Genomic DNA, 13710 nt, shown 5'->3' with positions numbered 1-13710 from the left:
CTAGAATCTTAACAAAAAAAGCATTTTTTGGCTGTGCCACATGGCATGGGGATTTCAGTTCCCTGGCCAGGGATCAAACCTGTGCCCCTTGCAGGGGAAGCGTGGAGTCTTAACTACTGGGCTGCCAGGGAGGTCCCTCTAATGAATATTTTTTAAAACATTTAATATTACTCAACTGAAATTTAAATTTAGAGGAAAAGCTAACTGAAAATGTATGAAGTGCTGACTCTGTCACTCCAAGGAAATACCAGATGAATTTTTTATGCTGTTTTCCTCGCTATTTTGTATAGATTAACTAGTATTTCATGAGCATTTGCTATCTCCATAGAAATTGGGATCAAAATAGTTGGAGTGGATTCTTCCTAAATTACGTAATATAGAATTAAGATGTTTAAAGTATTGGCTTCCTGTTATTTAAAATTTTATGAGTGACTAGGGAATCTAGTTTTAATTTTCACATCAGTATTTATTAACCTCACAATTAACTAGGACTAAAGAAATGAAATAAAGAGTTTCAAGAATTTACCACCCATTGAAGTAATATTTCCACAAATTCACTGAAACAAAAATTCTTTAAACAAAAAGCTGAAAGGGAAAATAACCTTATAAATTGTGCAAAACAGAACTTCTGAACCCAGCCCATTTCTGTCCACCTGGTTTTGTTCTAAATTTCTCTTTGTTCTTATCTGTTTGACAAAAGCACAGCATATCCTAGATGGAGTGGTAAAGTGTATATAATTATTTTTCTGCAGCCCTTCCCTTCCCTGTCTTTATCCTTAGTCTGTTACAGTATGTCCTTCCTATTCCTTTCTTTACTAACCTCTATCAAAATGAAAAATAGTTCATTACATCAGTTGTTCACGGATACTAATAGTTTGATTAAACCTTAGTATGAATGAATTTCATGTGTTACCCGATATGTTAAACTATTTATCTTAATACATAGTGAAAGATTCTCTCTATTAAAGGAACTTTTTGTATTAAGAATGTACAGGTGCTTGCTTCGATAACACATATACTATTACTAAAATTGGAACAATACAGAGATTAGCATGGCCCCTGCACAAGGATGACATGCAAAGTCATGAAGCATTCCATATTTTTGTGATGTAATTATCCTCCAATTAAAAATAAATATACAAAAAAGAGCATGCAAGAGAGAATATATATTTTGACGGCATGGGAAGCTTAAAAATTACCCATGCATGTTTTCTTTTTTCTGGGTACCAGGGAGCTTGGTGCTGACTGATGAGGCCTGTTGCCAGGATTCTAGGATGTTAGCCTTACATACAGTTCTACTTGTAGGCCTCCTTTAAGACTTCTCACTCTTCCCACTTTCCTTAAACTCCCTGAGCAACATGCACTTTACTGTCTTTCATCTAAACCCAATTCTCCTTTCTTTGTCTCTCTGCTTTGAAATTTCTCTTGAGTGTATTTTGTTTCTATATTTGATATTATCTCAATTAGTATTTATGATGTTTCTATACTATAAGTCTTACCAGATGTATTCAAAAACATTCTTATGTTTTCTGTATTCTTACTCTTCATGACATTTTCTAAGTTTTTGCTTCACTACACTGTTTTATTTTCAATATAAATAAAAGTCATAAATTGAGGCAGATATTCATGTACTTATTACAAATCAGGTACAGTGCTATTTAATTAGACAGATAAAAATGAGTAAGAGAGAAGGTGTGGAGAAAAGGGAACGCTCTTGCACTGTTGGTGGAAATGTAAACTGATACAGCCACTATGGAAGACGGTATGGAGATTCCTTAAAAAACTAGGAATAAAACCACCATGTGTCCCATCAATCCCACTTCACGCATATACCCTGAGGAAACCAGGGTTGAAAAAGACACATGTATACCATTGTTCATTGCAGCACTATTTACAATAGCTAGAACATGGAAGCAACCTAGCTGTCCATGGACAGATGAATGGATAAAGAAGTTGTGGTACATATCAGTTCAGTTCAGTTCAGTTCAGTCACTCAGTCGTGTCTGACTCTTTGCGACCCCATGAATTGCAGCACGCCAGGCCTCCCTGTCCATCACCAACTCCCAGAGTTCACTCAAACTCATTTCCATCGAGTCAGTGATGCCATCCAGCCATCTCATCCTCTGTCGTCCCCTTCTCCTCCTGCCCCCAATCCCTCCCAGCATCAGAGTCTTTTCCAGTGAATCAACTCTTTGCATGAGGTGGCCAAAGTACTGGAGTTTCAGCTTTAGCATCATTCCTTCCAGAGAACACCCAGGACTGATCTACACATTGGAATATTACTCAGGCATAAAAAGGAACACATTTGAGTCAGTTCTGATGAGGTGGATAAACCTAGAACCTATTATACAGAATGAAGTGAGTCAGAAAGAGAAAGAGAAATATATTCTAACACATATACAGAATCTAGAAGAATGGTACTGAAGAACTTATTTAGAGGGCAGCAATGGAGAAACAGACATACAGAATAGACTTATGGACATGGGGAGAGGGGAGGAGAGGGTGAGATGTATGGAAAGAGTAACATGGAAACTTACATTACCATATGTAAAATAGATAGCCAATGGTAATTTGCTGTATGGCTCAGAAAGCTCAAACAGGGACTCTGTATCAACCTTGAGGAGTGGGATGGGGAGGGAGATGGGAGGAAGATTCAAAAGGGAGGGGATATATCTATACCTATGGCTGATTCATGTTGAGGTTTGACAGGAAACAACAAAATTCTGTAAAGCAATTATCCTTCAATAAAAAATTAATTTTAAAAGAAAAAAATGAGTAAGAGATAATTATTTCCCTCAAGGACTATCATCAGTAGCAACTGGTTTTAAAACTATTTTATGGGAACGCTCTTCTGCTAGTGACTTATACATATTATTTAGTTATTATTGGAAGCTAAGTAGAAGTAGTCACAATCTGTTGGTTTTCTAATTCACTGAGGAAAAAAATACAGAAGCATTGTTTTCTTCCTGTCCTACTGTTGTTTCCACATTTCAAAGAGAATTATTTTAAATGTTTTGCTTTATTAAAAATAGGACAGATTTTATCCAAAGCACATCCCCGGGTCATAGGGATGCTCCCAGCGAGCATGGGCATAGAATGTTTGTTGAAGGCATGTCTAGAGCTCTGGGATGGAGGCACTTAGGCAGTTTCGGGGAAGGAGCAATGTGGGAACAACAGGTGTGGGCAGAGTTTCACCTTCCAGTCTGAGGATCACACTGCATCTTCTGACACTTTAAGGCAATTGCTTGTGGTAGCCCCATTTCACCTGTTTATTTTCTCTATAATTTATTTTCTTTAGAATTTATAAGTAAACTACAGAATTAAAAAATATCAATTTCAATAGCTTTTAAAGATACTAACAGTAGCCATTGGGAAATATAATGAAAACAGCCCATTTATAGGAGCAACAAAAATAAATTATAAGTAGCCCTAACAAAATATGTGTAAGACTAATATATTTTTTAAAAAGCTTTTTATTGTAAGGAAGAACATTGCCAGCACCCCAGAGCTCCTCATGGCACCATCCCCCCTACAAAGCAGCTCCCATATTTTCCATTTTTACCATAGCACATAGCCGTAAACATTAGCATTTTACCTAATGTTTCAGCAGTATGGAAGTGGAATCATATTCATTTGGGCCTGACTTCTTTTGTGCAACATTGTGTTTGTGTACTTGTTGGATGTAGCCATAGTTGGTTCCTTTTGATTGCACTCTAATTTCTGATTGTGTGAAACTGTCATCGTTTTACCTGTTTTAGGCATTTGGGTTACTTGCAGTTTGTTTGTTACTCTTAACAATGGAACGCGTATACTTTTGCACATGTCTCCTGTGTGCGTGTACAGTCATGTTCTGTAGGTTGTTTAACTAGGAGTGTTATTTCAGGGTTCTAAGAGATGCATATCTTTGGCATTAATAAATGATTTAGTTAACCACTGTGGTCATACCAGTTTGTTCTGCCACCATCAGTGTTATGAGCATTTGTCTACTTTTCTCTGAGTAACCCTTATTATTCTCGTTCTTCTGGTGGGTGTGTATAGTTACCTTGATTTTTTTCCCCCGATTACTAACGAAGTGAATGTTTTCTATTTTTCCAGAGTTTCAGAATGTGAATTTAATCTCTTTGTAGTAAAATAAAAATAATTTTAAGCTTATGTATAATGAAAATCAGTTGCATTGTAATTAAGTTAATTTATTGAATAGAATCACTTGAAATACAGGGCTAATTTCTTTTGTGGTTTTTTTTTTTTTTCCCCTGTCCACACTTCTAAAAGGAATGTCGCTTGCTAATTAGCATTTCAGTTTTCTCACCCATGTTTGCTCAGTTGGATAAGAAGGCAGAGGAGTATTACTGAAGTGCAGTGTCCAATTAGCAAACAAGAGACTACCTCAAAGGGTGGAGGTGGGGGGACTCTCAGACCAGCCATGCAGTTGCTGGATCTGTTTCCAATTCTGATGCTAAAATGTGTAGTATTTAACTTAAAAATTACAGTGCTGAACCTAAAATCTTTATAAGATGCTTCATAATTTGGATTTTTTCTGCATACCCTGAGTTTCTGTGAGAAGAAGCAGTCTTTATAGTAGAGAGTACTCTGTTATGTATTTTCATAAAACCAAGCATTCCTAATGGCATTCCCGTGAAATTGTTTGGCTTTTGTTTTCCTTTTGTAATATATTTTGTTTTTTTCCAGCACATAGATTTTCCTATACCATGCCCACTTAGAATGTTTGAGATGCTGGTGGTTCCTGAGCAGGAGTACCCTTTAGTCTGTGTTGGTGTCAGTAAAGGGAGAGACTTCAACCAGGTGGTTCGATTTGAAACAGTCAATCCAAATTCTACCTCTTCGTGGTTTACAGAATCAGGTTTGTGGTTTTTATTTCATTATTAAGGCCAGTGCATAGACTGGTTTTGTAAGTAATAAATTTACTATATCTTTCATCAGGCAAGTACAGTGCATAAAAATCCAGTCTTGAGTAACTTACTGAACTGGAAAAAGAGAAGATGACTTGCTTTGAAATAGCTAATTTGTTTGACACATTTAAAACATTCTGGTGTCTCCCAGACTTGAGTGTGTGTCAGAATCACTTGGCTGGGTCCAACCCCCAAGTTTTTCATTCAGTAGATCTGGGTGAGGCCTGAGATTTTCAATGTGTAAGTTCCCAGGATGTTGATGATGTTACTACAGGGACCACACGTGGAGAACCACATATATATATACGCAAACCTTGTTGGTAGTGCAAGTCGTATCCGACTGTTTGCAACCCCGTGAACTGCAGCACACCAGCCTTCTCTGTCCATCACTTACCTCCCTGAGTTTCCTCAAACTCATGTCCATTGAGTCAGTGACGCCATCCAACCATCTCATCCTGTGTCGCCCCTTCTTCTCTTGCCCTCAGTTTTTCCCAGCATAAGGGTCTATTCTAATGAGTCGACTCTTCGCATCAGGTGGCCAAAGTGTTGGAGCTTCAGCATCAGTCCTTCCAATGAGTATTCAGGGTTGATTTCCTTTAGGATGGGCTGGTTTGATCTCCTTGCTGTCCAAGGGACTCTCAAGATTCTCCTCCAGCACCTCAGTTCAAAAGCATCAATTATTCAGCGCTCAGCCTTCTTTATGGTCCAGCTCTCACATTTTATATATGACCGCTGGAAAAACCATAGCTTTGACTACATGGACCTTTGTCAGCAAAATAATGTCTCTGCTTTTTAAGACACTGTCTAGGTTTTCCACAGCTATTCTTCCAAGGAGCAAGCATCTTTTAAGTTCGTGGCTACAGTCACGGTCCACATTGATTTTGGAGCCCAAGAAAATGAAATCTGACACTATTTGCACATTTTCCCCATCTATTTGCCATAAAGTGATAAGACCATATGCCATGATCTTAGTTTTTTGAATGTTGAGTTTTAAGCCAGCTTTTTTACTCTGCTTTTTCACCTTCATCAAGAGGCTAATAGAAAACCTGATTTAAAGGAAAAGCTGCATTAAGTATATTTTCCAGTATATTTTTGTAATTGATACACAGGTACTACCTGGTAACTTTAATAAATATTTTTAATCATTTGTAATTAGAATACAAAATATTAAGTAAATAGTAAAGCACCTCCAAAGTGTTTGAGGGTGCTTGAAAATAATTCTTTAACATATTTCCTAAATTTTGATCTCCATTTCCCAGTTGAGCACATTCTTCCTTCATAGCTTGTACCTTAGGAAATAATATCTCCAATTAATGAGTTCTTAACAGAAATTTGATTAGTTTGAAACCCTCAGTTGCATTGTTCCAATCCATACACATTGGCAAAACTTGGGTTTTGTGGTAAATTAATCTGATTAAACTGTTACACTTAAAAAAAAATGACCTTAAAGGTCTTTTTATCTTTGTTTTTAAAACACTGTGTTTGTTATGAAGCTCCTTTTGTGTTTTTGCCTAAAAAAGGACATTGTACAATGTTTTGCTATAAAATAGGCATGGCCATTTTTGAAGGTAATTTTTAAAGGTCTTGCGAAGGCCCTTTGCTCAGTCTTTGACAACTTAGAGAAGTGTTAAAGATCCAACTTGCCAACAAATATTGATTAGACAGGAATTTGTTGGAAGCCTGAAAGAGTGTTCACTAAAGGAAAAAAAATTAAGAGACTGAGGTTTTGGCATTGGGAAAAAAAAATGATCACACATTTAGACACATTCAACAGAAATCTAAAGACAGTCTCATGGCTGCTGAAGCCCAGGGAACTTGGAGAGCTTTCTATTGAAAGAAAGCATGGCCAGCCCTTGGCAACAATATGGGGCTTCTCTTTGGCTTCCTCAAATTCTCTTGTTAAATTCTCCCTTTTTAGACAGTGTCTACCCTTTCAGACATGGGGTTAACTCCTGCTTTCTAATTTCTTCCCTTCTATTGTTGGTTGACTAATATTTTATTTAGTGAATTTTAGTTGTCTTATTTCTCCCAACCATTTTAATTTTAAATCCTTTTCTACTAATTGTTTAATGAAGAGCCTCTCATTTCCTGACACAAGAGTTTTGTACCTTCCATCCCAGGAACTTTTGATCGCTTATCTTAGCATAATAAAATCCCTTTATTAGAAGTTAAATACAACAGATATAATTCATTTCTGATTTTGAGATGATGAGGTTGAGTAAGAGGGTGAAAGTATGTTTAAGGTTTTGTATGAGCTGAAATTATAAGCTGTGGTTTCCTAAACTCTGCTGCATAGTAGAATCCACTTGAGAAGATTTTAACACTCTTGATACATCAAGTCACACACACACACCCCCATTTAAATAATATCTGGAGGTGGCAGCTGGACATCAGTAGACCTCCAGATGACTTCAGTGTTTGGAAACTAATTATTATAAGCCATTTGTAAATCTCATTTTCCTGGCTTTCTATCTAGTAATGCTAGACTGGCTTCTTGACTAATTTTCACCAAATGTGTAAGAGTTACAAAGATCTGGTTGGCCTGATTTATAGGAGGCCTATTCCATATCCTTCTTAACCCTGGCTAGTCACAGAATATGTGTGAAAGTCTGAACTACAGCTGCCCTTGGATTTATTAGGATTCTAAATACTATGGGAAGTAAAAAACTAGACTGGTAGACTAGACTTCAGAACCACTCTCCAGAAACAAGGCCAATAGCTCAACAGTTTTAGCTTTGATATTCATACAAAGTCTAGGATATATTACATCTCTCTTCCTGGAAAGCTAAATCATTTAAATATTTTAGGTTTGTTAGAACTTAGATAAATCATTATTATAAAAATAATGCCTCTGCATTTTTATGGTGCTTCATACTTCTCAAAATATGTCAGTATTTTTTTAACTCATTTGTATTCAAAGTGATTAACTTTCTGATTCATTCATTCAGTAAATATTTATTGCATGTGCTAGGCACCACATATAATGATTTACAAAGCATAGCCCTTGGCCTTCTGAGCTTAAAATCCGAAATTAATCATTGCCATAATATAGATCTCACATATGAATCTCACGTATGAATAGGATAGTGCATTACCGGCAGTAATGACAATAGCTAACCCTCCATTAAGCACTCACTCAGGTTAGCTCTTGTATCAGAGTTTGAACCCAAACCCATCTGAGTCAACCGCTGCATGTGTATGACCAAAAATATATATTTCAAATTCAGTTATATTCAGAATTCTTTTTTTAATGTCTCTGCTTTAAATATTACTGTTTCCTGTAAGTTTTATCAAGTTTGTTTGTGTTGTAGATACCCCACAGACAAGTGTTACTCATGTAACGCAGCTGGAGAGAGATACCATTCTTGTATGCTTGGACTGTAAGTTTTTGTTTATGAATATCTTTATCTTAATAAGATTTCTTTTATCTTAGTTTCTAAGTGACTTTTTTCCGTTATAGGTTGTATAAAAATAGTAAATCTCCAAGGAAGATTAAAATCTAGCAGAAAATTATCATCCGAACTCACTTTTGATTTCCAGATTGAATCAATAGGTAAGTCAGAGTTTTATGTTTCTTGTTTGATTGCATTATCAGCTGCTTAGAATAATTTGTCCAATAGTTATTTGAAATTATAAAAATATATTACTAAGGACTCATTTTTTTTAATATAGGATATAATGAATATGAGGTATCAGTCTTTGCTTTTACATATTCCCTAAAATAGTTTAACAACTTTGATATAATCAGTAAATAATGTCATCTTCCCTACAGGTTGGGCATTTTCAAAATAAGTAACTATTGTTATTCATAACCTAGTTATGAATTTCCATTTTCTTGAGACTCCTGTAGGGTTTCCCAATAAGTGCTTTACAATTTAGTATAATCTATTATTTTTGCTGTTGTGTCTACTGATCACAGATCCTTAAGTATATGGAATTTCCTTCTTGCGATTTTTACATTATGCTTGATAAGAATTTTTTCTGGAAAAAGATTTCTTACAGAATCAGTATTCTAAAATGATTGCATTCAGGAAAAATAAGGTAAAATGACCATAATAGAGAGAATGCTGATGAATATGAATGGCAGTTAATTTAGCTGTACACTGGTTTTTCTGGTGTTCTTTATCAGTAAAGATCCTTGCATGTATGTGCATTAGCAGAAGGTAAGGCCCAAGGGCAGATAGTTCATTTGTCTTATTCTTGGTCCTATTTTTAATCTTTCTCCCAATTAGAATGCCTCTCTCCAACAAGCAGACACTGATGATAATAAGTCAGTTTTGAGGGACATCTGCTCAAAATGTTCAAATGGAATCCATACTTAAAAACACATGGCCAGGTCAAAAAAAAAAGGCAAAAAAACATAAACTCAAAGTGATACGCCCTCATGAGTGGTAAAGAAAACCAGCGGTGTCCCGCCGAAGATGGGGACCCAGAGCCAGGCGTGTTGTTTGAAGCACCTACTAATTAAGACTCCCCACATAAGGCCTGGTGGCTTTATAGGGGATTTTTATCCACTATTAAAAGAAGGAATAGTCCCTGTCCTATATACCAACTGCTTCAGACTGTAGACAAGAAAGGAATGCAGAATAAATCAGTAACACTCACTTCAGTTCAGTCACTCAGTCATGTCCAACTCTTTGTGACCCCAAGGACTACAGCACACCAAGCTTCCCTGTCCATCACCAACTCCCGGAGCTTGCTCAAACTCATTTAGCACTGTTGATAGTGAAATCAATTAAATTACACAGAAAACAAAGTTTCCCAATCTCATGAAAACAGATTTTGGAAAATTTATATAAAATACTAGCAAATAGAATTCCATATCATCAAACAGTAGACTTTATCTCAGAAAAGCAAAGGTAGTTCAGCAGCAGAAAATTTATTTATGTATAGCACATTAAAAGCCAAAATTTACATAACTCTTCAGTAGATGCACAAAAAGCATTCAGTAAAATCTAAGTCATTCTTGGCTTTTTAAAAAGACAACTTTTTAGAAATTATCAGTAGAAGGAAATGTCCTTCATCTAGTACAGCTTATTAAAAATATCATTTAATGGTTAAACTGATTCCCATTAAACTAGATAATGAGATAAGGAGGTTTGCTATCATCATGTTACAACATAGTCTCATTAGACTATGAAAAGGGAACTGTGAGGATTAGAAAGAAATAAGCAAAATATCTTTTTTTGCTGATGGTATGATTATCTACGAGAATATACAACTCTAAACTATTAGAACCAATAAGAAAATTCAAAATTGCTAGATATGAATAACATAGATGGAGAGCTTTCTGACATGCCAGTAAGATGCCTAGGAATAAATGTAGTCAAACATGTGTAAGATCATTATCTAGGAAATTTGAAGTTATCTTTTAAAAGCATAAAAGAAGATTTGAACAAATGAGCTACACTGTGTTGATGTATAGGAAGACTTAATATGGGAAAGATGTTAGTTCACAAATTAATCCACACATGCAATGCATTTGCAGTAAAAAAAAAAAAAAAAAAAAACCCAGTAAGGTATTCTTGTGCTGCTTGATAAGCTGATCTTAAAATTCATAAGGATAAGCCAAAGGCCAAGAATAGTAAAGTAAATTTTGATGAACACTTGCCCTGCTTGATATTGAAACTTACTGTGAAGCCATAGTGATTAAGACAGTGTGGGATCAACACAGGGATAAATGGAAGAATGGAACAGAAGGCTCAGAAGTAGACCTACATGTAATTGGATATTTATATCATATGTCAGTGGGGAAATGATGTTCAGTTCAACAAATGATGCCAGTACAGTTCGTTATCTGCAGGAAACAAATTAAGAATATTCACTGAATATACACCAAAATATATATTAAATATTTAAGTACAGAAAGCAAAACTAGAATTTTTAGAAGGCACATATCCCAGTAATTCTATTTCTAGGTATCCACTCCAGAGACAATTTTGCCCACGTATGTAGGGAGAGGTACAAGAACGTTTAGGGCTTCCCAGATGGTGCTAGTGGTAAAGAACCTGCCAGCCAGTGCAGGAAGCATAAGAGACATGGCTTCCATCTCTGGGTTGGAAAGACCCCCAGGCGGAGGGCATGGCAACCCACTCCAGTGTTCTTGCCTGGAGAATCCCATGGACAGAGGATCCTGGCAGAGTCGGACACAACTGAAATGGCTTAGTACGCACACATGCACAAGAATGTTTATTGCAGCATTGTTTGTAATAACAAAAAGAATTAGAAACATCATTTGGTTCCTCACACTAAATATATGAAAGTTGGAAACATACAATATAAAGTTCACTGATCATGTGAACTCACTGTGTTCTAATAGTAAAAATAAGCATGAGAACAACAGATACCAGATCTGTAAGGTGGTTATCTCGGGGAGGGAGGAAGGAAGGGTTGGAATGGAACTAGAGGAGGAGCATATAGGGATGCTGGCAGTATTCATTTTTATTTAAAACAAAGAACAAATATGGGGAAATGTTAGTATTTAAGTGTTGAATGGTAGATATGTGTTTTTATGTCATTCTCCTGTTTTTGTATATGTTTCAAATATTTTCACAAAATGAAACTTCCTAAAGCAAAAAAATATTTTCAGTGAATTTTCTTTTTCTTACCAAAATCTGAGTCAGTTCAATAATGTATTTATGCTGTTTAGTTTATAATGTGTAGTACGTGGTGTGGTAAAGATGCCATTATAAATCTGGACTGACTAATAGTTATTCATTGAAATATTGTTATTCAAGGTAGAAAGAGGGGTGAAGTGACGCTTATTGGTTGGACTTTGTACTGTTAACAGTAACTCAGCTGTTCTTCCTGTTAGTTTGCCTACAAGACAGTGTGCTAGCTTTCTGGAAACATGGAATGCAAGGTAGAAGTTTTAGGTCTAACGAGGTAAGTGATCTTTTTAAAAATTACAATCATTAAATAGTCCTGAAGCACTGGCAAATTCTACATCACAGAGTTTTTTTTAACTTTGGAAAATTCCTGATTGGTGCAATGAAATGTTAACATTTTCTGTATTCAATTCAGTGATAAATTGAAGAGCGCATACTTTATAGCCCCCTCTCTCTGTCCATTAAGTCAAACAAGTTCAGTGCGTTATTTTATGTGCTTCCAGATAAGCACCCTTATATTCAGAACAGGAGCTTGCTAAATACTGCTAAAAGTGAGCCAGCTCTGATATTCTTTCAACTTTCCCAGACCATCACCTGGAGCAAGAGTGCAGATGCGGGTTCGCTCTGTCCCTGAAGCACCTTTCCTACTTTGTATATCAGAAAAATGACCAGTGTAGGCTCCAAGTAAAGGGTTTCCCTGGAAGTCAACTTGCCTCCTATTTCTGGTACCCTTATCTCATTATCCTTCCTTCCTTAATTTAACTCCAAGTCATATGACGTATTCTGGAGAAGGCAATGGCAATCCACTCCAGTACTCTTGCCTGGAAAATCCCATGGCTGGAGGAGCCTGGCAGGCTTCAGTCCATGGGGTCGCTAAGAGTCAGACACGACTGAGCGTCTTCACTTTCACTTTTCACTTTCATGCATTGGAGAAGGAAATGGCAACCCACTCCAGCGTTCTTGCCTGGAGAGTCCCAGGGACGGGGGAGCCTGGTGGGCTGCCGTCTTTGGGGTTGCAAAGAGTCAGACACGACTGACGTGACTTAGCAGCAGCAGCATACAACGTATTCAATTCAGTTCATCATTTATGCCAGAAAGTGCTGGTGTTATAACATGAGCAAGACTTGGTACTTGTCCCTTAAAATATTATAGGCAAGTAAAATCATCCTGAGTTCTTTCAGTAACCCCATGCCAGTTTCAGTAGTAAGACTTCTACTTGAGCATTGGAGGGAAAGGAAAACATTAGGTGCCTTGAGTAAGAAAATAGCTTATTTGTGTTTTAAACTGTTACGCGTTAAGCTGAGAACATTTCTCCTGACCAGTAAATGGTACTGGTAGAATGATCATGAGTGTGGGTTTCAGAGAAGATCCTGGGGTTCAGTCTCAGTTTTCCTCTTCAGTAACTGTGTGACCTTGGCGCTTCACTTAACTTCTCTTTGCCTGTATTTCTTCATCTGTGAATTAAGGATAACACTATAGTACTTACCTCATAGGGTTGCTAAAAGAAAGGAAATAAGTAATGTGCTTGGCATAATGCCTAGCCTATAGTATGTATTCAAGAAAGGTGGCTGCCAGTATGTTTCCAAGAGTTACTCCCACAAGAGGGCTCACCTCTCAGGAAGATTTTTTTTTTAATCACCTGAGGGAATGGAACCTAGAGATAAGAATCGTCAACAGCTATAAACACCAGACAGAGAAAGAAAAGCATCGTAGGCTGGATAGAAGAGAATGGTTTAAAAAAAATTAGTTCGTCCCAAAATATCCTGAGGCACTTTTTCAGACTGCTTAGATACCCCTTACTAAATACAACCCCTCCAAAAATGGTCTGTCCTTTAAGTAGGCAAATCCCAAAATACATTGACAATCAGTGATGATGAACTGCTACTATTGAAGTGAGCATGTTAGATCCTTTAGGCATGCTGAGTTACAAAAGAAGTCAAGAATCACTGCTGTTTCCAGAATAATTTTATTTTCAAAATCAAATTGTTTTTTTCAGCCTACCAGATTCTGGGGGCAGGCTACTGCCATAATAATTGGGAATGTTTTGCATTTAATAAGCAATAAACAGTGGGTTTATCTTTCTTCTGTAGACTTATTCTTAACTCCCCAATTGGTACTTGGTCACACTGCGGACTTCTTTAAAGATGTATGCCATCAGAAAATATTATTTCAGGAGACTAGTAAAGAAATGG

The 13710-nt window shown here is 36.6% G+C and overlaps 1 protein-coding gene and 1 non-coding gene across 4 annotated transcripts in view; both read left to right on the top strand.

Annotated features, from left to right (window-relative positions):
- Positions 1-13710, top strand: part of MAP4K3 (mitogen-activated protein kinase kinase kinase kinase 3) — a 183245-nt gene that overhangs the window by 166621 nt on the left and 2914 nt on the right. For all 3 annotated transcript variants that reach the window (XM_027555077.1, XM_027555078.1, XM_027555079.1), the window contains 4 exons: positions 4690-4861; positions 8222-8290; positions 8371-8463; positions 11725-11795. In XM_027555077.1, coding sequence (XP_027410878.1) covers positions 4690-4861; positions 8222-8290; positions 8371-8463; positions 11725-11795 — 405 coding nt within the window. The remainder of the gene's footprint in view (positions 1-4689; positions 4862-8221; positions 8291-8370; positions 8464-11724; positions 11796-13710) is intronic.
- LOC113902015 lies at positions 997-1104 on the top strand. The gene has a single exon (XR_003513661.1). It is a non-coding gene; the product is annotated as a U6 spliceosomal RNA (small nuclear RNA).

The sequence above is a fragment of the Bos indicus x Bos taurus genome, chromosome 11, assembly GCF_003369695.1.
Source record: "Bos indicus x Bos taurus breed Angus x Brahman F1 hybrid chromosome 11, Bos_hybrid_MaternalHap_v2.0, whole genome shotgun sequence".
NCBI lineage: Eukaryota > Metazoa > Chordata > Mammalia > Artiodactyla > Bovidae > Bos > Bos indicus x Bos taurus.
The sequence above is the reverse complement of the archived record's forward strand: the minus strand, read 5'-3'. Positions and strand labels throughout refer to the sequence as shown.